The sequence below is a fragment of the Gadus morhua genome, chromosome 9, assembly GCF_902167405.1.
Source record: "Gadus morhua chromosome 9, gadMor3.0, whole genome shotgun sequence".
In the NCBI taxonomy this organism is placed as follows: domain Eukaryota; kingdom Metazoa; phylum Chordata; class Actinopteri; order Gadiformes; family Gadidae; genus Gadus; species Gadus morhua.
The window spans coordinates 16,163,303-16,188,827 of NC_044056.1; the positions used below are offsets into that span (position 1 = coordinate 16,163,303).

General features: G+C 43.2%; 1 protein-coding gene across 1 annotated transcript in view; it reads right to left on the reverse strand.

The window, feature by feature from the left end:
• Positions 1-25,525, reverse strand: part of hydin (HYDIN axonemal central pair apparatus protein) — a 75,047-nt gene that overhangs the window by 49,388 nt on the left and 134 nt on the right. The window contains exons 2-22 of the mRNA XM_030366114.1: positions 25,239-25,352; positions 23,156-23,272; positions 21,151-21,270; positions 20,613-20,747; positions 19,242-19,441; positions 18,542-18,666; positions 12,428-12,629; positions 11,701-11,881; positions 10,445-10,544; positions 9,470-9,588; positions 9,104-9,327; positions 8,753-8,820; positions 7,899-8,140; positions 7,220-7,320; positions 5,556-5,691; positions 5,029-5,193; positions 4,695-4,847; positions 2,565-2,803; positions 1,944-2,220; positions 1,329-1,472; positions 671-814 (exon numbers count right to left, since the gene is read on the reverse strand). Of these exons, the coding sequence (XP_030221974.1) occupies positions 671-814; positions 1,329-1,472; positions 1,944-2,220; positions 2,565-2,803; positions 4,695-4,847; positions 5,029-5,193; positions 5,556-5,691; positions 7,220-7,320; positions 7,899-8,140; positions 8,753-8,820; positions 9,104-9,327; positions 9,470-9,588; positions 10,445-10,544; positions 11,701-11,881; positions 12,428-12,629; positions 18,542-18,666; positions 19,242-19,441; positions 20,613-20,747; positions 21,151-21,270; positions 23,156-23,272; positions 25,239-25,352 (3,306 nt within the window). The remainder of the gene's footprint in view (positions 1-670; positions 815-1,328; positions 1,473-1,943; positions 2,221-2,564; positions 2,804-4,694; positions 4,848-5,028; positions 5,194-5,555; positions 5,692-7,219; positions 7,321-7,898; positions 8,141-8,752; positions 8,821-9,103; positions 9,328-9,469; positions 9,589-10,444; positions 10,545-11,700; positions 11,882-12,427; positions 12,630-18,541; positions 18,667-19,241; positions 19,442-20,612; positions 20,748-21,150; positions 21,271-23,155; positions 23,273-25,238; positions 25,353-25,525) is intronic.

Below are 25,525 nucleotides of genomic sequence, written 5' to 3' on the forward strand. Positions count from 1 at the left end.
GGGAAGCAAAAACGTCAAAACACAGTACTGACGTTTTATTAAACTCGAAACTTGCAAAATATAACTGTTAAAGACAATATACCAAGATTCAGATAGTTTTGGGTCAAGGCAAAACATGTCAGATGATGTGACTTAAAAGGCCATAACAATAACTGAATAACTATTATTTTTTTCATCTGCTGATGCTGCTGCTCAGGTTTACCAGACAGAACGATTATTGTTGGTTTGAAAGAACAGAAGATCATCATCCCTGCAGAGGTAACCCAAATGGCCCAAATGATTTGGATATTAATCGTAGCCACGAGTCTGAATTCACTTTCTATTGAACATTCTGAATTCCTAACCAAAAGCAACAGCAATGTTGTGCGGGTGTATTCGATATTTGAGATGTTAAAGTACATTTATGATACACATTTACAGATTATAATATTATTGAGCATATGCTCTCCAATTCTTGGAAAGTCAAGATGAAACTGCCTTGACATTTTCATCAGTCTCGGTATGGTTCTTCCATTTGCCACAAGGCTGCTTCTGCAGTATATTTCCCTTCAGATTCCCCCAAGTTCTAACCATCTAATCAAAATGTATTGTAATTGCAGTCTAAAATCAACGGCACCAAGTCGCAGCTCGATTGAATATCTGTGGAAGTAAAGAGTGAAGGTCTGGGCACCTTGTTGGTAGCAACAGTGAGGTCTCCCTGGCCGTCACACAGAGAGAAGGGCTCCGGAAGACTGAGCTCCAGGGAGAGGGCCAGAGGGGAGATATTCTTCAGCACAAGCCTCTTGTATAGTGCTACGAGGCTCTGCCCTGACTCCTGTAAAACACCAACGCCACATGCTTCGTCTCATGCAGACAATGAAGGAACGAGTGAAACTGAAACCTGGGCTGACAAAGTCATTAAGTGAAGCCACATCAATTGTATGTTTGCAGAGACCTTAATCCTAGTTGCAGTCTCAAAGGACTTTGCAGGCCATGCATTAATGACACCCCTAACCCTAGAAGAGGCTCCCCCTCTTCTAGGGAAGAGGGAAAAGACCTTTAATGATCAAGGAAGAAACCTTGGGAAGCAATGCATCCTCCTTCCAGGGTTTTTAGGAGTTCATTGGGGGCCATGGTTGACATACATGATGGTAGCATAACAAGGAAAACAGCGGGAGAAAGGTTACATGTTGAGTAGATAGATACTTTATTCATCTCTGACGTTGCAGAATCCTAAAAGATTAGGATGGCAAATGTTAAATCTGCCCAAGCATCAACTTAAGCAAAATTGTCCTGTTCATTTTATCTCCACGCAAACATGAGCCTGGGTTACGTTTGTTTCCCCCTACCTTCTTGGAATGAAAGGTGAGCTGCTTGGAGGAGAAGCAGAGTATAGGGGCCACGAAGCAGCATGTGATGTCTACAGTCATGATGCGCTCGTAGCAGACCTCCCGACCCAGCATGGCGAAACATGCCAGGCGCTCACACACCGTCTGAACCAATGAGAAGGGATGACAGCCGGTGTCAGTACAATAGGGAAGGAACCATGTGGATGTCCTGACTGGATCTCACGTGCAACCAAACGTGTCATTATTCGAAAATATAATCTCCTAGGGACTTATGTCATGTGGTACACAAGGCTTTAGGGCTTTAACCAGAAACATACCCTTGCCTTTCCAGTTTGACGTTTTTTAAGAAACCAAACTAAAAATAAAACTTAAAACTAGAAGTGGAACTTTTTCCACCAAATAAATAAACAATTAAGTTTCTTCACAATCCCCCATCCAGTGTACAGGTCAAATGTGAAGAACATGAAAAAAAGATAAATTGAAACATAAACAAAATACCTTTCCCCATCATTAATTAATCCTTTTATCCAAAATGTCAAACCATGTAAGCATTAGTCAGACGATGGAGGGGGGTTGGGGACTACTGATGCAGAGTGAGACTGAACGCTGCCTCACCCTAGGGGTGTCAGACGATCCGGTCAGAACCACGTCAGCGGATTGGCCTGGGAAGAGCTCCAGGCGGCAGGGGCTGAGGCTGAACACAGGCTTCTCCTTGGGGGAAGAGAGGCGAGACCCGCTGCCTGTCTTGCCGGTGGTGATGGGTGGCAGGGCGTTTTCGTCCCTGGCCGTTCTTTTGTAGGCACGAGGAGGGAAGAGCGGGGAAGCCCAGTGCATCCGATGCAGCCGCTGGCCACGGTTGGTCAGCCTGAAGGGATACTCGCAGACCCCTTGACTTGGGAAATATTACAAGACTCAGTATCTATTCATGATAGATTGAACAATGGATCAATGGATCCATCGATCCATTCAATGAATCGATAAATCAATAAGTGTATAGACGGATCAATGGAATTATAGATAGATGGATCAATGGATCCATGAATCGATGGATAGATGATAGATGGACACATAGAAAGATGAACACATGGATAGATAGATGATAGATTGATAGATTATAGGTGGATAAAGGGATAGCCATATACATTCATGTCTTAGTCTTCTTCTATCCACTAGACTACCCATAAGATGAATGAAAGGACAGCGAGACTTAAACCCGAGGAAGGGCTGCTGCTGTACCTGAAGTGAGTTCCAAGATCAAGCCTGGGGTATAGGGGCCGGTCGCTGACGATGGTGGAGCCCACGCCCGTGCAGGACAGAGGGATGTCGTAGGTCTGGCTGTCTTGGATGCACACCTGCAGCCTTCCCTGGAAGGGAAGCGTGTCCCTTAGGTGTACCACCACCCTGAGCTCCAGCTGGCCTTCGGGGGCCAGCTCTCCCTCCCGGGGCTCCACACGCCACGGGGACACGTCCCCCACCTCAAACAGAGGGAGAGAGAGAGAGAGAGAAAAAAAGAGAGAGAGAGAGAGAGAGAGAGAGAGAGAGAGAGAGAGAGAGAGAGAGAGAGAGAGAGAGAGAGAGAGAGAGAGAGAGAGAGAGAGAGACATTAGCTCCACGTAAAACAAAGAGAGAGAGAGAGAGAGAGAGAGAGAGAGAGAGAGAGAGAGAGAGAGAGAGAGAGAGAGAGAGAGACATTAGCTCCACGTAAAACAAAGAGAGAGAGAGAGAGAGAGAGAGAGAGAGAGAGAGAGAGAGAGAGAGAGAGAGAGAGAGAGAGAGAGAGAGAGAGAGAGAGAGAGACACTTCCCCCACCTCAAACACAGATAGAGAGAGACTTGTACTCCACCTCAACACAGAGAGAGAGAGAGACATTTACTCCACCTCAAACACAGAGAGAGAGAGACATTTACTCCACCTCAAACACAGAGAGACATGTCCCTCACCTCAAACACATAGGGGGAGAGAGAGACATTTAAATTGTTATGGCTAAGAAATTGGTTGAACCTTGGATGGTCACCTCTTCCTAAAGTATCCACCGTAAACCCACACGTATACACACATGCATGCGCACACACACCCACACACACACACACGCACACGCAGACACGCACACACACACACACACTCACACACACACACACACACACACACACACACACAGACACACTTTCGGAGGGGTCGAGAGTGGGGTGGTGGAGTGCCAGATCAGGAGGGTGTTTCTCTCCCTCTTATACTCTGTCTTACTGCTGCAGTGTCTGCTGCAGCCAGTCCCCTTCGGGGAAATTATACAGTGAAAAACAATCAATATATTATCACTAAATAAAGGGTAGTGTCCTGGATCCCTGGCTGTTGGCAGGGGAGTCACAACGCATTGCAGCATTTCTGTAGGGAGACAGCAGTACGGACAGCAGACACGTTTACATTGCAGGTCTTACAAGATGAGAAATGGTTCTGTCTCAATACCTTTCGCAGTCTGCCAATGGGAGGAATTATTGCGTGCACTTACGATGCTAGCCATTGACGCGCACCGTAATTAATAGCCTACCAGCTTAACCTGAGGTCATGTTTAGGAACAACGGTAAAGCTCCCATGTGTCGATACGATTCAGACGACGCGAATAGAATAGCATCAGAGTAGGGTTCCTTGAATCATCTGAATGGGGGGGGCTACCAAGTAGATTACAGAGTCATTCTAGGAGAATACACATCGATTGATGCCCGAGAACGCAGAGGAGGAAAAACCACTCCCAAACTCTGACTGCTGTTTAACCTCAGAGGAGGACAGGGTAACTGAGCTCTCATTCCCTTTTGCAAGAGAATGAGAATGAGAATGAGAGAGAGAGAGAGAGAGAGAGAGAGAGAGAGAGAGAGAGAGAGAGAGAGAGAGAGAGAGAGAGAGAGAGAGAGAGAGAGAGAGAGAGCGAGAGAGCGCAAACATCTTGTCTGTGCTGTAGTCAGAGTATAGAACTGATCTTTCATATCACATAGTGTGACAAATGCTCAATGACTGCGACCGAGTCAAGCTAAATATTCACACACATTATATTTTATTCTATAATAATTGACATATAGTCACATATATTGTTATTCTAATATTGACATAATACTCTTTCTACACTACTTGCCTGCGACCACGGTGTTATATTAAACTAGTAAAAGTCTGCAGGGGGAAAATACTTTGTGTTATTACTGTGGGTTTAAGGCGGAAAGAAAAAGCTAAATTCAAAAGACCATTACAGTGGTATGATCCATTATGTCCAAAGTTAACAAACCATCCAAAATGACTTTATAATTACAGATTTCAATCACACCGGAAAAAACAAATGGATGTGGGCATGTGTGTGTGTATGCTTTTTGTATGCAAATGTACCATATGTGCAGAGAAGTGAGCTGGGATTGGCGACTGGTTTATCAGCTGCAGTTTTCTGGTTACGTCCGTTAAAACCTGGACTTCGCCAAAGTCCACCTTCGGAGGCTGAGTGTGCACGGCTGGACCCTTGCCCACACATGTTAAGCGCACCTCCTGTAACAACAAACACTGTATTTCAAAACGCATCCAAACATCTCTCTTTCCTGGGTGGCAATGAACACACTCACAACCTAACGCACAGTAATTCATCACACAGACAAAGCAACCTCCTCCGCTGCCTTCACATTACGACGACCACACCTCATTTCCCACACACGTGTACAGTGCCACTGACCAGGGACCGATGATTACTGCCCCACACAGCTATGCGTGCAGTGCCGTGCTGCCTGCCAATGGCCTTGGCCAACAGGAACAGGGGCACCTCCACTGAGGTTCCAGCAGGGATAAGGCCCCTGGGAACAGAACTGCCCCACAGCATGGATGGACTCTCCTTGTGTTCCTTAGCACAACACGGTGAAGAAAGGGGGCATGTGAACACACAGACCCTGCTTACACCAGAGAAAAAGATCCTAAAAAGCACACCGTACATCGATGTTTACACTAAAGTCACAAACATTCCCAGCGCGTTTCACTTGCGTGAGAGATTTGGTCTGGAAAACAAGCCATCTTTCGTCAAGCTAGATGGTAATCTAGTTTGGTCAAGGGTAGCCTTGGACCACATTTCTCTTACAGTCGTCCCTGCCTGTTTGGACGGAGAAAACCTCCATCTTTGCAAACAAGCGTAGGCATGTATGCTGCTCTACAGATTGATGCATAACCTTGGTCCACAGAGTGGGGGGTTGAACAGTGAAGGGGTTTTACCTGGTCCAGCAGCCCGTAACAGGCAGGCAGGTGGCTGGTGTTTGCCAGCCGTGCGTGGTGTGTGTATGGATGGCCCAGGAAACACTGGTCAAAGTCCAAGAGCGGGGTCTCCACCATCACCTCTGGTACCAAGCATCTTTGCAGGGAACAAGGAAGCAAGCAAGCGAGCAAGAGGGAGTGAAAGAAGAAAAATAATTTAAAAAAACAACCACATGTAATTCATATTCCATCTTAGATATTTTAGATATTTTAGACCAGTGATTCTCAACTGGTAGGTATTTTGAGTGGGGTGCAAAGCATATTCCAAACATCTTTAGAAAGGATTCTATGAATAAACTCATTTCAATTTAAATTCATGTTTCAAAGGCCTGCTATTTCATTGAGTTTGGACCCTATTATTGCAGTAGGGCAGTTTTTAACAGAACAGAAAGGCAGACATTGTTGATTGCAGCCATATTGGTAATTCATTTATGTTTTCTGGCTCTGGCCTTTAAGTGGCGATTTTCAAGTAAATTAATGAATGTTAAGTCACCATCCACTGCTGAATGAGATCTCTCAATGGTGATTGAGCCTATGGCCCACTGATGAAAGCCCAGTTTAAAACATTAAAATGAATGTTACAAATTGGGTGCCAGTGGCGACACTGTTTGAATCTGTGTCTGGTTTGTTCACCAAAGGTGTTGCAAAAGACACAAAACTGAAAACTTTGAGATCAGCCCTTTGATGACTAATGACACATGTTGGTCCTGAGGCTACACGAAAAGCATTGTTTTAGATGACATGTTTATAATTCTAGTATTGTATTTATGGCTCTCTTTATATACTGGTTAACATTATTGGTAAAGGGATCGGTTAAGTAAGGGCCACCTGTGTAATCACAGGTGTGATCTATGTCTGGGATGTCTCAGTTATGAATTTGTTCAGCTGCTGTGGGTGTTTTGATTGGTCATCTTATTTGAATATGCAGTGTCAGCCAACCCAAGAAACCACTTTGGTTTTGCGAGGGGTCACTTGAGCGAAAGATCATCATCAATTATGAATATCCAACCAGTTCAAGAACCTTAATGTAATATTCTAATATGATGGCATATTACTCCCGGTCAATCCAGGCAAACACATTTTCTGAGCATGAAAGCTAAATCATAATTGCACACGATAATGTGCAGATTATCAAACAAGCTAGTGGCACACTGCTAAATGCCATGTCCTGTTTGTAATTAGCGGCTTGCAGACTTGAAGCTCAAAGGAAATCATTAAGAAACTGCGATAAAAGTAATAAATCTGTATGGCTTGTATGATCATTAGGTTATTTAGACAACCTCATCAAACTTTCCCTTCTTGGCAATTAAATATGGTGTATTAATAATTGACATTTATTATGCTGGGAATATTGTCAAACTTCTTGTACATGGGTAAGAGTCGTGCTCATTGATCTTCCTTCTCATTGATGGGCAAAAAGTTTTTTGCCCATCCTTGCCCAATTTGTGGTTCATAGGCTGTGGGTGTGCATGCGTGCGTGTGTACGTGCATGTGTGCGTGCGTACGTGCGTGCGTGCGAGCGTGCGTGTGTGGATGCATGCATGTTTTGTGTATGTGTGTGCGTGTGTGTGTGTGTGTGTGCACACGTTTATATGTACTGGTATGTGTGCAAAGGATTGACATACCTGGCAGTAATGGGAATAGTCACGATCTCCTCTCCTACTCCTTCAACATCGACCACCAGTGCTACCTGGTACCTCTTCACAGTGTTTGAGCACAGTGTCACCTGTACACAACATAACACACACATTATGTATGCATACTACAATACATACCGGTAATAATATGATCATGAGATAGCCACTCATCCACTTCAAAAGAGAGACATGAACCAAAACCAAACTAAATAAGTTTTAGACTTGACACAAGAAATGATGTAAATGGATAAACCTAAACAATGAATCTAGAATACAACAGTAATCTCCAAAGAGTAATATTGAAGATGCATCAAGCCTTTTACTGAACAGGAACCATTTAGGATACAAACAATGTTTCCCAAATGGCCCATATGGGACAATCCTATCACAATGTATCAGAGAAGAGATGAGAATGCAAGATTCACGTATAGTGTAATGAGTCTGTTTCAGATGGATAGAATGAGACGGATGAGTGAATAATGAATCGGTCAACTGACCAATGCAATCTGTATCAAATGTACTGTACAGGATACAGTACAATAGGCAATCATTTAGACACTGACATCAGTCAGTCAACTGATCCTCTGGTGGTTTACATCAACGTTAGTCCCCGACACCAGACTAGCTCAAATCTTGTAACGCAGCAGGTGTGCTGACTCCAGGTTACCTCAACAAACACGTCGGACATGGCCCGGATGGTGCCCGCGGCCGGCCTGAGGCTGAACTCGGTCGGCCGTGCGTGGGGATCCAGGGCCGCGGCGCTACGCCAGTGGACCCTGGTCAGCTGGGTCACCTGCTGGCTGCTGGTCCCGCTGGGGGGGCCCGCGCCGTCCCCCGGGACACGCAGGGCATACGTCAGGGGAACCAGGGAGGTGTTGAAGAGGGTGCAGCTCAACGTCTGAGGGAAGCCTAGAGGGAAGGAAGGACAGAAGGGTTGGTAAAATGACGGAAAAATGACCCGGCGAAACGGATGGATCCAGAGACAGATGGATGGACGGATGGACGGTTGGACAGACAGACGGAGAGAGTGTGTTAAGAAATGTTGATACAATGTGTTGTTTAAAATCATCGCATTTTGCTAACCATGCATTATTTCATGTGATACATTTCGACAAAACAATATCACTAGAGATGAACAAATTTCAACCTGTTAAGTGTATTCCACAACTCTGAGGTGATAACACAATTGATGCCACATGAGATATATTTATTTATGATTATGGCGTTTAAAACATGGTTTTAGACACACTGGCTGATGCCACTGAATAATTGAAAGCCTCTCATTTATCAAACCAAATGCATACAGATGCTGGGCAGCTGAGCCATGGTGTAAGAGATCTGGTCATGGACATCTGTGATCTGCCGTATCTTTATTTGTAATGAATGTCTGCAAAAGCCAATTGAAATATAAATCTAAATGGGAATAACGTTGGTCTTGCATCAAACGTATTATTATATTTTGTTTTGGTCGATAGGGTTGACCGACGGGGCTGCTGATACTGAGTGCTTCATGAACCTCACCAAAGGCCACATCTCCCAAGTTGAGCTCAGTGACGTCGAAGTGGAAGGTGGGGCCAATCACACGACCTCTGCAAACAGACAACAACCAAATCAAGCGCTTTCCTCTACCAGTGAGTGAAATGAATGCATATTTATTGAACTATGTTAAGTCTCATTGAGATTTCAAATATCTTTAAAATCTCTCTGCACGTTGACAAAAAAAAACCAAACGCACAGGAAACACACGCACCAAACCACTTCTAAGTTCAAAATGAGTTCAACGTATTAAGCAGTACCACTGGACCGGACTGCATAATCAACAACCATTTGTCTCCTCATCTCCCGGAGGGGGAGAGACAGGAAGTAGCTCACCTGAAGGTCAAGCTCGGGGGCTGAGGCTGTCCTTCGACCCTGAGCATCAGGTCCTCGCAGAAGGCTCCAAGGGTGCGGCTGGAGAAGCTGACCTGCAGCACCTGGCTGGCCCCCGGCGCGAGAACCCCCTCCTCAGGGCTGATGGAGAAGCAGCTCCCGAAGGTGGTGTCTGGGCAGCACAGCTTGAAGGGGGCATCAATCAGCCCTTTGTTTGACACCAGCACCTGTACCATAGGTGTTTTTATATGGAATGAATGATACATGATTTTGTGAGGGGCGGTGCGATACGCCACAGCAAACTCATACCGGCCGCCCTGCATCATGTTCAGCATGTTCTTCCACTTGCTAATAGCGCCTCTATCTCACCTCATAGTGGTCCATGTCCCCGATGACCACGTTCTCCATGTCCATCACGTTGTAGCTGAAGCGCAGCTTGGGCCCCATGCCCTCTCCTCGGATGGTCAGGGGTAAGCGGGATTTTTGGCCTGAGCCGGCGTGCCGACAGGAAGAGAGGACGTTTACACAATTGCCCGCGGGATTCAATAAAAAGATAAAAGTGGGGGCACGGAAAGAGGCTCAACATAACACAATAACGAGAGGAATAGGGCGCAGAACGGCGCTGGCTTTTGGTAACCACAGCTGTGGGGGACATGAATGGGATAAAGGACATGGAAATGAATGGAAATAGGTTCTCCGGCTCAGGGGACACACTCCGAGGCCCCATGCAAATGGCTTCTACCTGCCGCGGTCAGGGGCGATTTCTCTGTGCCCTGAGGTTGATTTGTGTGCTTAATATGAAAATGTGGGCTGGTTCCAGAGTACTGCGGATCAGTGGGCAGCAAATGGATCAGCCATGAGCGAGGAGCTGTTCACATGCTGTACTAATTCACGCATTGATTAAAATACATACAAATATAAATAAATACAACAAAACTTTGATGCATGTACACAATGCGTTGGAGGTGTATATTGTTGCTCTGTAATTCTGGGACTTTCCTAGGACTACTGGAATACTGTCCAGCTACAATGATTATCAAGAAGCATACATTTCAGTACTAATCAAAGTTTGCTATATGCAAGACGACCTATAATAACCATGAGGTTGCTTTTGTATACACTATCAAGTGCTTCAGATTTGGCCTTTCTCTTTAATGATAACCATGAATGACAGGTTAGAAAAGCTGTACTGATAGACTATAGCCTAATTGAACACAGAACAGCAGTTGTGATACTTTATAGCCTAACTAAACCCAGAACAGCTGTAGTGATAGACTATAGCCTAATTGAACCCAGAACAGCTGTAGTTATCGACTATAGCCTGTGTTCTGTGTTCACACTGACCTGTCACGTCACAGTAAAGCGTGTGATGGTGGACTGTAGCCTCCAGAGGCTTGAAGACGATGGTGAACTGAACCGTCGTGTTGGGATAGATCTCTCCCTCCTGGACCACACACACAATGGAATGGACAGGGTTAACCAGACAGACAGAGACACGGCAGACAGATTGACAGACCAATGGATCATGGGCCACAGACCCATAGAAGGAGAAACATATGTACATTTCTGTGTGAGGAGCACCAGGAATAGAGTCCAACAGAATAGAGGCTGGGAGCCATAGAAAGAAGGAGACAAACCAACAAAAGAAAAGAAAAGAAAGATAGAGAAAGAAGATATTAATATATATATATATATATATATATATATATATATATATATATATATATAGATATCAACAGAAAAGCCTGCATACATACACCAAGGTATGTATGTGAGCAAGCATTTGATCAGGAGAATATTTTTTTTTTCATCTATGCATGTCCCTCTCACTCTCCCTCTCTGCTGTCCGTGTACACCCCTCCTGTCCGCAGAACGCACACTTGCCATTTCAATGGAGTTGAATGGCATGAGTGGTCGGGATTTATCACCTGGAAACACACCAAGGCCCCAGAGACAGCCGTGCTGAGTTAGACGAATAGAGTGGCAGTATCCCCTACCTTATCGTGACCTGATAATATGGGTGCCACTGTTGAGGAACACAGAGTTTCTACTAACCCCATGCACTGACACACACACAAACGCACACATGTAAACACTCACGAGAAAGAGATAGTAATCTTGGATCCAGGAGTCCCACTATGTTATAGCCAAACTTCTGGTAGGAGGCGTAGACGTATTCTACCAAAGAAAACTCGATTGCACTTGGATGAAGCTTCCAGAAGGGATTTTAATGAGGGTATTTCTACAGTGGGCAGTCTACAAGGGTTGATTTGAAACCTTTACAGACACTTTCTTTTGGAGTTTACTAGTGCTGGCCAAGTTTCTGCTCGCCAATTTCGCGCTTACAGATCCCCGCCAGCAACGTGATTGGTCGAAACTATTATCAATGGCATGAAAGTGAAACATCCACCCGCCCTGTTCAACCAGATTTGAGCTTGTCTGCCATCAAACTTTAGAATAGATATTGATCTGATTTGTGTGACTAGAGGGGAAGAGACCCGACACACTGATTTCATTGAAAACACACAGGCACACACACACACACACACACACACACACAAACACAAAATCAAACACACACCTAATCCCAACACACTCACCACAGGTTCGATGGCTATGCAGCCTGGTGAAGAGGTGGCGAGGGGGTCCTTGGCGGCGGGGCGGTCCCGGTACGAGCGGGACAGTATGGGCAGACGGTGGATCTCCACTGGGTTGGACTCGCACTCCAACAGGAAGCGCTGCATCTCCATCTCTTCCTGTTGCCACAGCTCGGAGCACTCTCTGACATGGTTTCAGCATAGAGCCAAAGGAGAAATGGTCAGCGGAAGGGGTGACCATGGAAGGAGAACTCAATTGAATGTTTCTTTAAATATGTTTGTAACCCGCTCCGAATTCAACCCGTTCACAAATGAGCCTCTTTTCAATGGGCCTGATCCATCCAGAAGCACACCAGCTCCCTGGGAGCAGACAGGGTCAGGGGCTTTGGGCACGGGCCCCTTGTCACTCAGTGCCTTGGATGTTGGCTCTTCATTGTGAAGCACATTTCATCAAACGTTGTGCTTGGTTTTCCCCCACTAATAGGGAATGTGAGCTGGGTTAAGGCCGTTCTGATGCCACTTTTTAATGCATGCTAGTTTAATTCACCTGAAGAAGAAATTCACTATTTTCCTTTCAATGGGCTGACATTACAAGTTTGTGTTTGTGCATTATTGTTCCCATGCACAAGTGGTGTTGTAGAGTGTGTGTGCCTCCTGTGCATGTGCCAGCGTGGGCGTGCTTGCCTTTATGCGTGTGCGTGTGTCGTTGTGTATGTGTATGTGCGTTTACCTCATGGTGTCCACGTCCTCGTCGTGCTGGCTGGGCCAACTCTTCCAGCAGAAGCGCAGAGGGGCATTGCCCGGGTTAGCCAGGGAGACGGTGCGCACACTGCACAGGGAGATGAAGGTGTTCTCCAGCACCACCGAGTCAGGCTTCAGACACACGTCCAACTCCTCTGACACGCCGTGCAGGCCGATGGAGACCTCCTCACCTGGCAGGGGACAAGAGACGAAAGCATGGTGGTTGAAGAATTCAAATGGCTTTCTTTCGGCGCCACTCTCCACAGTTTGGTTGCAAGTTGCCAACTAGTTGTGAGAAGGGTGTTACAATGTGTAAAGCTAACCTAAGCGTGTCCTTTAAAGAGTCGGATCATGTGGATATATCTAACGCTCATAGTTGCTGTTTGCGGTTTTGTGAATCCATATGGACAGCGGGTGCGCCTTAGTTTTAGGCGCATAGTGAGTTTTCTGTATTGTATTGGAGGACTGCATGGATTGGCTTCATTAATGCAGTGAAAAAATGTGCAAATGTGGATCCCATTTGCAGGCTGACACATGCTGAAAGAATATCATGTTTGGGCTACCTCATGGAAACCTAATAATACATAGTGAGTCTCCACAGGAAAAGGTATAACACACGCATGTGCAAACATGCATCCAATGATTGGCATGGTCTTAAGTATGCATCAAATTGGCCTCTTAACCAGCAAACAGGAGAAGCCAATCGCGGTGCACGTGGGATTGGCAAAGCAGAGCAACAACAGGAAAAAGCCAGCGATAAAAAGAAATATAATGCAAATAGGTTTCTTTAAAGCAGACGGAGTGGAATGGCTTTATGTAAATTCAGAGCAGGGGTTTGGTTAGATTTAAATCAGAAGGTGTGGGGTGAACGTGCGTGGCCCAATCACACACACCGCATGTGTCAGGGCTTCTACTCTCCCCCTCCAGCGGTTCCCAACCGATGTGGAGCTACACCTGGCAGGGCTGAAAATAACAACACGCGTTCCCCAGCAAAGTAATCTCCCAAATGCCGGGCTGCAACAGCACACGCACACACACAAAGACGCACACGCGCACACTCACACATACACACACACCCTAACAAGCTGCTTTCTGGGACTTGGTCCAGAAGGAAAGGAAATATTGAACTTGAACCTGAAGTTTGATTCGTTTTTTCAAGCCAAGCAATGTCAGGATTTTCTGTAGCGATGGGCAGGTTTTCAATTGAGGAGATTACGCTCCCTCAAAGAACCACGTGAAGCTTTAGTTATTGTCCATATTTATCGTCCACAAAAAGATCTGATCAACGTGTGTGTATGTCTCTCTCTCTCTCTCTCTCTCTCTCTCTCTCTCTCTCTCTCTCTCTCTCTCTCTCTCTCTCTCTCTCTCTCTCTCTCTCTCTCTCTCTCTCTCTCTCTCTCTCTCTCTCTCTCTCTCTCTCTCTCTCTCTCTCTCTCAACTTTAATTAATCAGACATTCAGTCTAGACATTGGCAGCGATTTGAATATGTGTGATCTATGATGGAGCTTGGTCTGGCAATAGCCGGCTAGTACAGAAGCCCATTTCCATCAACCATTATTCCTGTGTTCTAATGGTACATTGTTTAGCTAATTGTGTTAAAAAGCTAACTGATGATTAGAAAACCCTTCTGCAATTATGCTGTCACAGCTGAAAACTGTTGAATCAAAGTGTGAGTTTTCATGGAAAACATTAAATTGTCTGGAACCTTTTGAACGGTAGTGTATATACACACATATATACATATTGATATATATATATAATATATATGCATATGTATATATATGTATCTGTATAATTATTTATGTAGATATAAATATATATACAGATACAATATATACATATATATAGTATATACTGCACATACACATATATATACATATATAAACATATACATACAGACACCCATATATATACCCGTATAAATACAAACAATGTAAACATAAATATACCCCTACACACACACGCACACATGTACAATGAGAATAGGGAGTTTTTCGGACTTCTATGTAAGAAGGTTAGTTCAAATAAAATGCATTTTTTTCTTCTCCTCAAGGGGGCCCCAGTGAGCAACCATTTCATTCCAGACAAAGAGATCTTCAGGTTAAAATCCATCTAGAGAGAGTCAACCACAAGGAGGGACGGAGAGGGAGAGAAATGAAAGAGGGTCAGATGCAAACACAAACTCAGCGGCCCAGTAGAAAGAGTGCGCTGGAGCGCCTGCAGAGGAGCCAGAGAGCTGATGGCCATCGGGCCAGGCTGGGAAAGCAGAGCGCTGGCCTGGTGGCAGACCGGCATGGCTGGCAAAGCAGAGGGCTTTCTTATGCTGCACCTAATCTGAACATCACAGCAGATTTCTGATAAAGCACTTGTGATACTGTTGTGCAGTTTCAAGTGTTAAAAAAAATTAAAAATAAATCTATGTTGAATGAACTGGGAAATGAAATGGGAAAAAACAAGGGGATGGCCACTGCTCACTTTTTTTACTGATTGATGAGGAAAAGACGATAAAGGATGGACATCCTACAGAAAACCTGCAGGGTACGTTTTGAGTTTCGATTAGTAAAGAAGTCAAACTCCTTTATGACCGATTCTTTCTGTTGGATGTGACTGAGGTAATCATTGTGGACCAGGTAGGGAAATAGATAAATCTGGACAATTTTATCATTGGCCATCATTAGCTCTGATCAAATTGACGCGAAGAGATACACAATTAATCCCATTGTTTTTCTGCATACCTTACCACCCCCCATTTTCTCTGTGAAAGCATAAAACACTTCAGTAAATAATAAAAAAAAGAGCAACTCTCGCTGTTTCAATCAATTACTCCACATTCCTCTCTCTCTCCCTCCCTCAGTAATATTACACAAAGTGCATCATTTTTCACATGGCTGAGCAAGGTATCATATAATGCCTCTTCACAGCCAAGGTGACAAACAAAAAAATATGACACCCCCATCTCAACATTGCCCCTTCCTCCAATCAAGACTGGGCACATTTTTAAATTGAGCGTGCAAGGGCGGATACAGGATTGGCTCGTCACCATCCTGACACCCAAAGAAATCCCACCCCAGGTGGATTATGGAGTTTCTCCAGCATCAGCAGAAGACATGTAGGTTATGGCGGCTGACTCTTAGGGGCTGGGGCTGTAGCTGCCCAGGGACTGAGCAAAGCAGAACCGTAGCCAGCAGGCAGAGCTGAAGGATACATGAGAGTGACTGAGCCCAGGGATAGGTGTTAAATTAAAAATGATAATCCCAAAGGAACTTTAAGTGGTGTAGTGAAGTTTCCCTACCACATATGCACATCACGCACACACTCACGCACATATACACACACAAATAAACGCATGCACATCACACACACACACTCAAATGCAGGCCTGCACATCAAAACACATACACACACACACACAGATGCACGCACATCACACAAACACACATACACACAAACACACAAACAGAAACACACAAACACAGACACACACACACACACAAACAAACAAACACACACATGCACATGGGTGTGCAATATACAAGAGAGCAACACACATACTCACCCATTCACACACACAAGCTCATTTGCGCTCTGAAACATACTCTCTCTCACACAAACACAGATACACATACACACACACACACACAATTGGGTATGCAAACACAAACCACAAACACACACAAACACATGCATGTAAGCACTCACACAGTGCTTGCATGGAAAGACACAGACACACATGCCTATCCTCTTCTACTAACTTTATAAAAGCTTAATGAAGGGGGTTCTGGCTCCATCGGCTTATCGCAAGGTTTACGCAGTTCCACCGCACATGGGTAAGCATACATGCAGCAACATGAGCATAAACACACACAACACTGACATAGAATAATTGCATTAATCCACTCTCTGTATGAGTGAAATCATACTTTAATATGCTGTTTTATGAATTGATTCATTCCACAACCAAAAAACATACAGAAGACAAACACGGACAATACCAGGAGAGTCTCGGTTTGCTTCATGGGATCTCACGAATAATGTATGTTAAAATTAAATGATCAACCAAAAGGGCTATTTCAATCCAACATCTTCCAAACAACATGAGCAGGCAATCATTTACATTATGTTCTCAAGATCCCCTTAATTGCCACTGTAATATTCCAGCGACGGTACTGCACATTGGAATGGTTTTCTTTCTGCTCTCCCACAACATACTCATCATTTTGATGTCAAGCACTTCTAAGCTATAGTTAGTATACCACATGGTACAGCTGCCTATAATGATCTTGTAAAATAATAAATAAAGGTTATGTTTTTTCGGCCTTCTAGAACAGCACAATTAGCATGTGAGACAACTTTGATGTAGAACATCAACTCGATAATGAGTCAATAATGAGAAAGTGGGTTTTGACCCAACATTCATTTGTAAAGAAAAAGTACTAGTACGTTTTTAAGCTAGCTATGCATATGATATACTTACTGCAGTTTCATAATTATGAATAACGCATTATCATTATCATAATTATAATTACAAATTTGTCTGTCTAATGAGTGTCGTCTTTTTTTTTTTATCAAATAGGTTTTGTTCATCTGAGAAATGTTTATTTTGCGTTACGTTTGTCATTCAAACCTATCAGATGGTGTTGACCTTAGTTATCTTTTAAAACAAGTCAGGGAGTGATATTTTCTAACTTCATTGATCCTTTGAGATACAAGGTTTATTAATTTTCTCACTGGTACTCAAGAACCTCATAATTTTGCCTTTGATGTGCAGACTGCCTGGTTAATTACCAGAGCAACTAAGGACACACAAAGTTATTCCTGCAAGTTAGGGAAACTACCAAGAGTATCTGACAAGTCAGTTTTACACAATAATAATGACAAATACATTTTGAATTCCCTACAAATTCCGTTGGGACTTCTTCTCCCTTTTTATGGTATTACACATTATTGAACATTATTTAGAACATTTTATACATATCCACATTAATAATATAATAGTGGCGTTTTTGTCAATGAATCCAATACATTAGACATTCAGTTAGAAGAATCCTTTGGCCTTAACCAAGCCGGGATGGTTTGGCCTCAATCACACACAAACACACACACACACACACACACACACACACACACACACTCACACACATACACACAGACACACAGAAACACACACACACACACACACACACGCGCGCGCGCAAACACACAAACATACACACAAACACACACATATACACAAACACACACACACACACACACACACACGCACATTTTGTAGATATATCAGGTGGTATAGTGGTATCTCATTTGTAATAAACCCAATACCAGGCAATCTGAGAAGCAATCAAAGCATACGATAAAGGAAATGTGTATCTATGTCTATAAATAAAGAGAAGTCGAAGCATCACAACACCGAAAGGCTGTGAAAAGAAAGCAAGGTGGAGAGTGCGGATAATGGCCCTGACAGAGAGACAGAGAGAGGGACAGAGAGAGAGAGGGAGTGACAGAGACAGGGACAGAGTGACAAACAGACAGGAATAGAGACAGAGAGACAAAGACAATGGACAGTAACTACTGCACCACTCCTGCACCACGCCTAGCTGGCCGCCTCAGAGCCACCGCAGCCCAGGGACTCAGCACATCCTCTCACTACCCTGGCTTATCTCTCCCCAACACGATAGTCGCCCACATTCACAAGAAGTCAAATGCAGAGGACAAGCCCACTGCAACCTTCAATATCAATATGCTACCCTGCAATCTAACACGTGTTCGCCACTGTGTGCACACACACACACGGCAGTAGCTTCCACCTTGTGTGCGTGTGTCTGTCTGTCTGTCTGTCTGTCTGTCTGTCTGTCTGTCTGTCTGTCTGTCTGTCTGTCTGTCTGTCTGTCTGTCTGTCTGTCTGTCTGTGTGCCTGTGTGTGTGTATGCGTGTGTGTGTGTGTGTGTGTCTGCCCAAGTAAAATAAGGTTTATATTAATACATGTGTGGGCCTTTATGCAGATCAACAATCATGATATGACAGATAATAAGACATAATATATGTCTTTATATCTCTCTCTAAATATAAATATAGGGAGGGAAGGCCCAGGCTGGGACAGGCTCACCAGTATGGTAGTGCAGCAGCAGGTCCTCTCTGTGGTTTCCCGTGGTGCTGGGGGAGAAGTCGACAGTCACCTGCACGCTCTCCCCTGGACCCAGAGTCCCAACAGACGGCTCCACTGAGAAGGGGCTTTGAGAGAAGAGAACCGTACAATAGGACGGCGTACAGACATCTGGGAATAGCATGATCAACCTCCGAATAGGGGTTACTCAGGGTCACGTCCAATATTCTGTTGGGCTAAGCCACGTTTGATGCAAGACAAACGTGACTTTTGCAAGCTACCTACACTATAAGGCAGTATTTATGGATCTATTGGTCGTCTATCACAAGTCCAATGTTGGATTAAGAATAAAGGTCTGAACCAAATGAGCTCCATTCTGGTTGAACAGGGAAATGGTTGAACAGTTTACTCTCTTTAGCTTACCGTATATATTTTTTTAGCAGTCATGGAGCTGGTAGTGGGGTCCGTTAGCATTAAATTGGCTATTGAAGGTGAACATTAACTTGGGAATAGTAGACAAAGAAAAAAGTGTCTGCAAAAGTATCTCCGTCAAGATACAGGAAACAAGGAGTAACTCTGCTACTTTCAGTTATTGGTTTCTCTCCATTCTGTTGGATATATTTATCCTTTTATATAGTGGCACGATCTTGATGAATGCTGCTTAACTCGTTTCTTGTGATTACATAAAACGAGGCCTGGTTACCTGTGTGTGTGCAGGTGGAACTTGGCCTCAGCGTTTCCTATGTTGCGGACCAGCTGGGTCTTTTGTGTGGAGCCCTTCACTAGGCAGACGGGCATCTGCAGTTCATCCCGGAAGTCCAGGATGGCCCGGGGCCCGATGGCCCGAACGGGGACCTCAAACGTCTCTCTGTCTGTCACAAACACCAGCTTGAGGTGGTAGTCCTGAAGATCGATATAGATAAACACAAACACAAAACTGTCATGATTTTAAGCCTTATGTCGAGCCAGGTAACAATATTTCATGAAATATTTACGCTGTAATTGCAATGTGTCATCTATTATACATATACAAATATATATAAATATATATATAAATACACAAAGGTCTTTATATATACACATACATAAACAAATATACATAGATATAGATATATATATACGGTATATATATATATATATATTAGAGCTGTCAGTTAAACGCGTTATTAATGGCGTTAACGCAAACCAATTTTAACGGCGTTAAAAATGTTATCGCACGATTAACGCAATTCTTTTATTAAAAAAAACCCTTTTTTTTTTTTTTGGCTCAAAACAAAGAAGCAGTAGCCTGACTGCTATGTTCAAATTACATTTGTTCAAAGCAGTCGTTTAATTGCACTATAGGCTCTTTTTTTGTATGGTCCTGTTTTGATCAGTATATGCCAATGTTGTTATCAATAAAAAATCATTTGCACAAGGCAAGCCGATGCACTTCACCATGTTGATAAGAGAATTAAAATGAGAAGAATTATGGGACAAAGAAATCAAGGGATATTTAGCATAGAAAAAGAATTTGCGATTAATCGTGAGTTAACTATGACATTAATGCGATTAATCACAATTAAATATTTTAATCGCTTGACAGCTCTAATATATATGCATGTTGACTTAATATGGCAGGGTACAAATGCAGGAAGGGATGTTCGTATCACAAACCAGGAAGGAATAAAGAACATTAGTGCCCAAAACAACATAGACGGAACTTCGATTAGAAAGTTCCTCGTTAGGGAACAAATGAGACACAGGTGAGTGACTAGCAGGCTGGAGATGGTAACCCTGCAACACCTTCTCTTTATGCCAAACGCGCTGCCTGTTGCCAATCCAGGGAGGTTAGGGGTCCCCACCCTTGTGGAGGTTGGTGCAGAGGGGACTCCCTTTGAGGCTGAAATTAATTTAACTTTGACCCAACATGGAGTAACGGTTTGCAGTACAGTCCAAAAGGCTGATTAGACAATTTAAACGTGCTGTGCTCAAGACCACCAGCCTAGCAATGTGGTCTCCAACAGTCTCAAGTGAATGCACCTTCAAGTGCTCAGAGAGAGAGTGCCGCGGCTGTGGTATATTTAGCCTGTACCTTGTTCTCTTGTGGTGTGAAGCGAACGCTGAAGGCAGTAGTCATCCCTGGGGCCACCTTGGAGCAGCCCTCTTCTGGGCTGACCACAGAGAAACACTGGGAGGCCTCCATCAGCAGCTTCACGTGGCGTGAGGCCTAAACAGCACAAATACACACATGAGCATTGACAATTTGTGATGGCTGTGTATCACCAGAGTGAGATCAACTAACAATGGTTGAATAAAAAATATAAGAAAAAATAATTTGTTAAAACTAACCCTTATTTTTCTCATGGTATCTTGGTTCAAACTCCCTTCCCCATAATGTGTATTTAAACAAGTCTTTTTTTTTTATTATTATTTTGTGTTCAAACAAGTGAAACCAATAGAGTTCATTGCTGTGTGATTGTATTACACGGTCCAGATCTCCACCTTGGGGGGAGGGGGGGGACACGCACGCACACACACACACACACACACACACACACACACACACACACACACACACACACACACACACACACACACACACACACACACACACAAACAAAAGCCAATGCCTTGTCAATGTTGCGGAGGAGTAGGGGCAGCTTGTAGGTCTGCGTTGGGGCAAAGTTCTGGAAGACCACTTCAGATGGGTATGGCTGGAAAAGAGCCCGCTCCAAGTCCACCGAGGATAACTACAGGAACACAGAAACATATAGGCACTTCACCTTTCCAGCCGACGATCAATGCATAAAGGCTACGTTTTAAACACAACTTTTCTTGAAGGTTACCACCAGCGAGGCTGGTAGATCAGTCTAACAGCCTACCTAGTGGACTGTAGCAACTGGTATGTTTATCTATCATCATACATCTAGGCTGGAGCTCCCTAGGGGGGTGATGGAGTGTGTTGCTATGGAGGGGTGTGTCTGGGCTCTGCACATTGAGTGGTAAAATATGCAGTTCATGTTTACAACTTTAAAGTCGTAAACAACTTTAAAGATACATAACTGGTAAAAGGGAGTGCATTGTTTATAATCTAGGGCAGCCTTTCCCTGACCACGGGTCACAACCCAAAATTGGGACCCCTTATTTATTGGGTCGCCATTTGGCAAAGTAAAATACACATACTCTGTGTATTAATTTCTATTTTCTACATACAACCCATCCATTAATCATGTTAATTACTAGCAATACTATTGCCTATGATGAAGTTAGGTTTCACTACCATGTAATATATTTGGATTTCTAAATTATGATTGCCTAAAAATTATAAAAGCATATGTAGACGTAGATAAACTGGAGGATACAAACAGTTGGCGGACAATCTCTTTTTGCATGACAGCTGCCATTGCCAGTGAAGACACAGCCGATTTTTGATAATTTTCATCCATTTCCTTCATAGAACGAGATAATGCTTTTGGTTTAAAGGAGTTTTGAACCCAACATATTTTATTTTTTTTCTGAACATTAAACTTAAACTTCAACATTGTATTTTATCAATATATTTTTAAATAAGACCATCATTTAGAAAAATACTTTGCGTTAAAGTCTGAGTGGAAGCTAGGGTGAGGTATTTTATTTGAAAAAGGCCTTGCGGCCTATAGGACATGCTTGTATTTTGTAGTGTGTCCTATAGAATTTATTTGTATTTTAGATTAAGACTCTAGTCTTTGATGTAGTGTGTATTATATGTAAATTGTTTGGGCCCAGCATTAGACTTAAGCATGTGGATGCAGTGTGTTGAATGGACATGTTGGGGAGCCTGTGTCTATTATTCATGTGATCTTTTTCTCAAATGTATCTACTTAACTTTTAGGGTTTTTTGACAGCCCATCAGGGTTTGTCCCGGTGGGCCCCAGAGTACCCGGTCAGGATGAGAGGGGAGTTGACTGCTTCAAGTCAAAGACCTTGTTTTTCAGTTTATATTCTTCAACAATTATATGATGATAAGTTGCTATTAAATCCATTCGGAGAGGTGCTGATTTGCTATTTATGTTCTCAATTCTTTAATACATTTTGATACTAGTGATTTCCCTTTGTCACCGGCTAAGACGTCTTTGGGGGTGCCAAACATTACTCTATGTAGGACAAACCCTGATATCTAGTCTTAAACATTTACCAGGGAAGGGCAATTATATATATTTTACATCAGTGTTGATTTTCGGAGAGAGGAAGACAGCCTGTCGAAATCTAACAAAAACGATAACAACCACTGACATTGAGAATCTCCAGGGAGTTCCGTTTCTGGAGATGAAAGTTGTCATGCATGTGCTCCTTCAAGTGTGCAAATGGCAGCAAGGATGGCAATTTCTGATCTTCATACTACTTTCTACAGTGGGAGCTTGAAAGGACTGTGCTGTGCCGCCTGCTCTGGCTTAAATAAAGTACTATACTGTTTTTTTTAATAGCATCATTAAGTGTACAATCTTCACTAGCCACATGTCACCTGTCAGCTCATTAGTGGCAATGGTTTGCAGTGCAACAACAACACCTATCAGCACGAACCTTGGAGCGCCCTGGATTTTTTCCCCCATGCTTTTTAGGGAAGGAAGGGTGAAAGGAAAGTTAAAAATTCCTCACTTCATGATCGCCCATGTCCAGCAGCTCCAGGATTCGGGGCGGCTGCATCTCCTGAGTACTGGCCAGGCGCTCCTCTGTGGTTTGCAACATCTCTTGGGTATACACCGATGGAGTGACCTGTATGTAAAAAACAATGACAATATTAGTTGTATTGTTGTTGCACCTTCAAATTGATCTATTCTCCATTCATTGAGCAGTCATTTTGGAACTGCTGCAAGAAAAATTCCATGGCATTGTGACTGAACCCTTGTTCTACAACACTAGGCTGATACAATGTCAGGTTAATACGTCATCAACATATACTCAGGTGTGCTCGATATGATAAAAAAAAAGAATTGATTTTTAAATCATAGGACATTGTTTCATTTTGCCATTTTTCTCCACATGCCTTCTAATAAAATGAATGTGCTTGCGTTGTTTTCCAGAGCATCAGATTGCATTGTTTTATGTCACAGATGAAAGGCAGTAAGATGCATGATAAACACACTACAGCTAAATGCTGATGTCAAAAGCACATATTCATATATTCCATGCAAAATACTTTGATGCAAAATACCTACACATATTAATACTATGTATAATATTAGCTGCTGTCAGCACATTGTCTTCGTTAAGATAATGTTGACATTCTTTCCTGCTAAAGAGTCTACATCTTCATAATCCTGACTTTGAAATCACCTGGATTAATTCATGTGGTTTGGCATTCATCAGTGCAAAGCCGCAAAAAACATTCAACTCAATTTAACATATTTCAAGGACGGACTCTAAATAGATAGATTTGTATAAATACAAACTTAATTCCTGAAAGGTAAAGGGAAACACCTGATATACCGGCTTCAAAGTCCCCACCCTGTGACCTTTCTGGGTGTGGAGAGGCCCCTCTCTGGGCGCCAGTGTAACAAGGTCCATTGCTATACGTCACCTAGGTGGCCGCCGCACTCCACCTAGGTGACTTTTATTGGGGCTCCTCTAGACAAAGAAACGGACAATCACAAACCGCCCTCGCCCTCTCTAGCTTGAACATTGCCGGGGTCTGATACCTGGGGAAGATTAGCACACAGAAATGTCGGTCTTTGGGGATCTGTAGTTTTACTGATTCATTCAACTCCTCAAGTTCAGTGACAGTCTAGCAGGGAGGGGAATGAGAACAGGTTGAAGGTGAAACCATTTGAACTGTTTGATAAACTCCTCGAGAACAGTGGCAGAGACAGGGCTCTGCTAGGGAGAGGGATTGAAAACAGGACAAGGTGAAACATATTAACTGTCTAGGAATTAATATATTCTTCTTCATCCCTTCGTTTGAGACTTCTCACTCTCACCAATCATTATAACTGTTAGAGGAATTGCTATGTTGTTCAACAAAGCGTTAATATTTTTTAACATTCATTTTTCCCAGGGTTATGAAAGGCGGTGGTAACAGGCTGGTATTATTGTTTGAGCGATGGAATACATTCTCATAACGTTATTAAGAAATATACAATCCCTCAAATGTATTTTATCGTCAATCGTCAAAATGTACACTTCTGTTCAGCGAAAACAAATCATATGTTTGGTACATATTACACATTTATTGAAGTGATATAAGGCTAGGTTTGGAACATTTAAAACATGAGTATTCTAATGCACCAAATAACTATCCTTACAGCTGAAATATTGTCTTTGTGCTTTACTTCTTTGCACTGTTCTTCTTTGTGTTCTTAAAATACCATTTGGTTTGATTTAGGGTGTAATTGAGTATTAGAAGTTAAGCATAACAATGAAACGTTACATAACATTGACAGCCAATAGAAATAGGTTTTAGTTTGAACAAATAGGAGCTCTGCTATTAATCCGCTTTTACCCACAAATGAATGTCATACACTGATATTTTGATTGGTTATTGGTGACGCAAGTTCTAGGTCAGGGTTGGGTTAACTAGTTAACAGATGGGCAGTGGGGATGTACAGCAATTCCTAACTCTGCCAATGTTGTGGAAATCTGGTTAGTCCATTTTAATATCAATCCCTCTAGCAGTGTCCACAAGTAAGCCTCCTAATGTCAGACCTAAAGCACATTTTTCCAGGTGCCCTTTTGTCTTACTTACCCTTCTTGCTCTGTCTTCTTTGACCACAAGTTTGTGATTCCAAGGAAAAGTCATTTTTTTCTTTGGGCCAATTTCCTTGGAAGGAGCTGGTCCTGCAATAATGTAGTTTGCCATCTGGAGAGAAATCCAAGCTATGCATGAATTAAAGTAAACATTTTGAACATAGTACACAGCATAACATACTATGCAGGCACGGTTATATGGAGCAATAAAGGCTAACCAACAAAACGCAGAAGGTCCTTGGTAACGAACGATGAGCAGAGGAACGTAGGTTCAATGTTATTTCC